Source organism: Nematolebias whitei, chromosome 3 (genome assembly GCF_014905685.2).
Source record: "Nematolebias whitei isolate Nwh7 chromosome 3, NemWhi1, whole genome shotgun sequence".
Lineage (NCBI taxonomy): Eukaryota > Metazoa > Chordata > Actinopteri > Cyprinodontiformes > Rivulidae > Nematolebias > Nematolebias whitei.
Window position 1 is genome coordinate 3,020,441 of NC_056500.1, and position 3,276 is coordinate 3,023,716.

At 50.0% G+C, this 3,276-nt stretch overlaps 1 protein-coding gene across 1 annotated transcript in view; it reads right to left on the reverse strand.

Moving 5' to 3' along the window:
* Positions 1-3,276, reverse strand: part of LOC119430457 (phosphodiesterase 4D interacting protein) — a gene marked incomplete in the record, with an annotated part of 68,222 nt that overhangs the window by 15,795 nt on the left and 49,151 nt on the right. Inside the window, 2 exon segments of the mRNA XM_037697869.1 lie at positions 2,580-2,628; positions 2,722-2,957. Of these exon segments, the coding sequence (XP_037553797.1) occupies positions 2,580-2,628; positions 2,722-2,957 (285 nt within the window).

Here is a 3,276-nt window from a genome sequence, read left to right on the forward strand (position 1 = left end):
ATGTTTTAACAGAAAATTCACTTGTGAGGTGCTTTAACAAACAAGAGGAATAGTAACAAAAACATCTGGATTCTAAGGCGAATGACCTCTCTGACCACATCTCCATCTTCATGGCCCCTATCTACCACCTCCCGATGAGACGTTCCAGACCCACACAGAGGGTCATCACTGTGTGGACCAGCGACAGCGACTCTGTACTCCAGGACTGTTTTGCATGTACAGACTGGCAGATCTTCAGGGAGGCCGCTGTAAATGAGGGACAGCTGGATCCAGAAGAACAAACATCTGCTGCCCTCAGATACATCAGCAAGTGTGCTGAAGATATCACCACCACCAGAACTGTGAAGCGCTACCTTAACTAGAAACCCTGGCTGAATGCAGAGGTCCATACCCTGCTGAAAGACAGGGACACTGTCTTCAGGTCTGGCGACTCACAGGAACTGGGGAGGACAAGGAAAGAGCTGGTTGCTGGTAACAAGAGGACCAAAGACACATACTCACAGAAGATCCAGGGACATTTCTCCTCAAAGAACATGCGGAAGGGCTTTAAGTGTATAACAGACTATAAAAGCAGAGGAGCACAGTGCCCTAGGAACCCATCACTGTCTGATGCTCTTAACAGGTTCTATGCCCACTTTGAAGACGGAAACAGACCACCCAGCACCAGACTCACCTCATCATCTGAAGAGCAGTTCCTCAGGGTGACCTCAGCCGAAGTAATGAGGACCTTCAGAAGGATTAATCCTCACAAAGCAACTGGTCCAGACAACATCCCCGCGCAGGTGCTGAAAGACTGTGCCGATCAGCTCTGTGACGTACTGGCCGACATCTTTAACTCCTCCCTCATCCTGGCAACAGTTCCCACCTGCCTGAAGACTGCCACCATCATCCCAGTTCCTATGAGCTCTGCAGTGACTGGTCTGAATGACTACCAGCCAGTAACCCTCACCCCGATAGTTGCTAAGTGCTTTGAAAGACTGGTCATGACCCACATCAAAACAACCATCAACATTAACGAGGATCTTCACCAGTGCGCATACCACAAGAACCAATCAACAGAGGATGCCATCTCCTCTGTGGTCCACACTGCTCTCACCCTTCTGGAGCAGAAGGACTCCTACGTCCTTATGCTCTTTGTGGACTTCACATCTGTCTTCAACAACATGATCCCCCAAACCCTGATGGACAAACTACTCAAACTAGGACTAAGCCCCTCCATTTGCAACTGGGTACTAGACTTCTTAACAATCAGACCTCAGTCTGTGAGGATCCACAACTTCTCCTCCTCCACCATAACCCTCAGTACTGGCTCTCCTCAGGGATGTGTGCTGAGCCCCCTCCTGTTTACTCTGCTCACATATGATTGTGTAGGTACCCATCCAGGCTGTCACATGGTAAAGTTTGCAGATGATACAGCGGTGGTGGGATGCATCACAAACAATGATGAGTGCAGCTACAGGCAGGAGGTGGAACATCTGGAGAGCTGGTGCAGAGAGAATAACCTTCACAACAATGGGAAGAAGACAAAGGAGATCGTGGACATCAGAAGGAACAACCCCCCCCACCCCCACCCCGGGAATATAAGAGGATCTGCGGTGGAAGTGGTCTCCAGCTACAAGTACTTGGGTGTGCACCTGAACAACAACCTCAGCTGGAGCAACAACACCACCAGCCTGATGAAGAAAGCTCATCAGAGACTCTACTTCCTCAGGCGGCTGAGACGAGCTGGTCTGGGAAGCTCAGTCCTCACCTCCTTCTACAGGTGTGCAGTGGAGAGCATCCTGTGCTCCAGCATCAACGTGTGGCATGGAGGCTGCACAGCTGCAGAAAGAAAAGCTTTGCAGAGAGTGGTGAAGGCTGCACAGAAGATGTTGGAGTCAGCCTCCCCACCATCACAGACATCTACACCTCCAGATGCAGGAAGAGGGCCACCTGCATCATGAAGGACCACACTCACCCAGCACACACACTTTTTGCCCCGCTCCCCCCAGGAAGGAGGTTAGGGAGCATTTAACCAGAATAATCACTGTAATGCTACTTTAACTGGAGAAATGTCTCATCTGTGCTGCTGATTATCCATGCTGCTGATCTCTTGCCTTTAAGCTGCTGTATTCATATCCATCTGCTCACTACAGACTCATGTTCAGGCTGCTGTTTAATACACCTTATTATTTTACATTATTAATGTTTAGTGTATATCTTAGATTCTTGTATACTATTTGTTTATATACTTTATATTGTTGCTATTTTTGGGTGTAACTGGGACTTTGAGAACATAATTTCGTTCCACCTCATGTACCACATGTGATGCAACTGACAATACAGAACCTTGAACCTTGAAAATATTCCCTGAAACACCAGACAGGTTCCGATTAATCTCTTAGAAAGCGATCAATGTGTTTCTATCGAGCCCCCACCCAGTTTTCCACATCAATGATTAAACATGTTTCTGATTAACTGGCTGACGTGATCCGATACTTTCCACCCAAACATCGATCCCACCAGCAGAGCCTGAACGCCACGCCGACACACGAACGCCACGCTGACACGCACACAGAGAGGAGAGGACAGGTTCTGACCGGATGGCGAGCAGCTCCGTCTTCTCATCTGGATCCTCAGAACGATCACCTGTCAGTAAACAAATAGACATGTTAGTGTCACAAGGTTCGTCCCGTTTGGAGCGGGTCCTGAGCGACACGTTTCAATCAAGAACCGACTCACGTCCGCTGATCTTAGAGCTGAGCCTCTGGGCCAGAGCGCTGCCCTGGGCCAGCTGCTCCCTGAAGCTCTGGCCCATGTAGTAGTCCACGTCGTTGGCCCTCAGCAGCTCCTCGAAGGTCTTGGTGGTGTCACCCATGTGCTGGGTGAGGACGCTGCAGACGCCCCGGCCCTCACGCAGCCGCTGGCGCAGGTGGGACAGCTCCCGGGCCTGGGCCTTGATCAGCGAGTCAAAGCTCCTGAAAGAAACAGAACCAAGAAGAGACCATGACAGTTGGAACAGGAAGCTGATGAACAGGAAGCTGATGAACAGGAAGCTGATGGTAGTCGGAACAGGAAGCTGATGAACAGGAAGCTGATGAACAGGAAGCTGATGAACAGGAAGCTGATGGTAGTCGGAACAGGAAGCTGATGAACAGGAAGCTGATGAACAGGAAGCTGATGCCAGTCGGAACAGGAAGCCGATGACAGTCGGAACAGGAAGCTCATGAACAGGAAGCAAATGAAAGTCGGAACAGGAAGCTGATAACAGTTGGAACAGGAAGCTGATGACAGTCG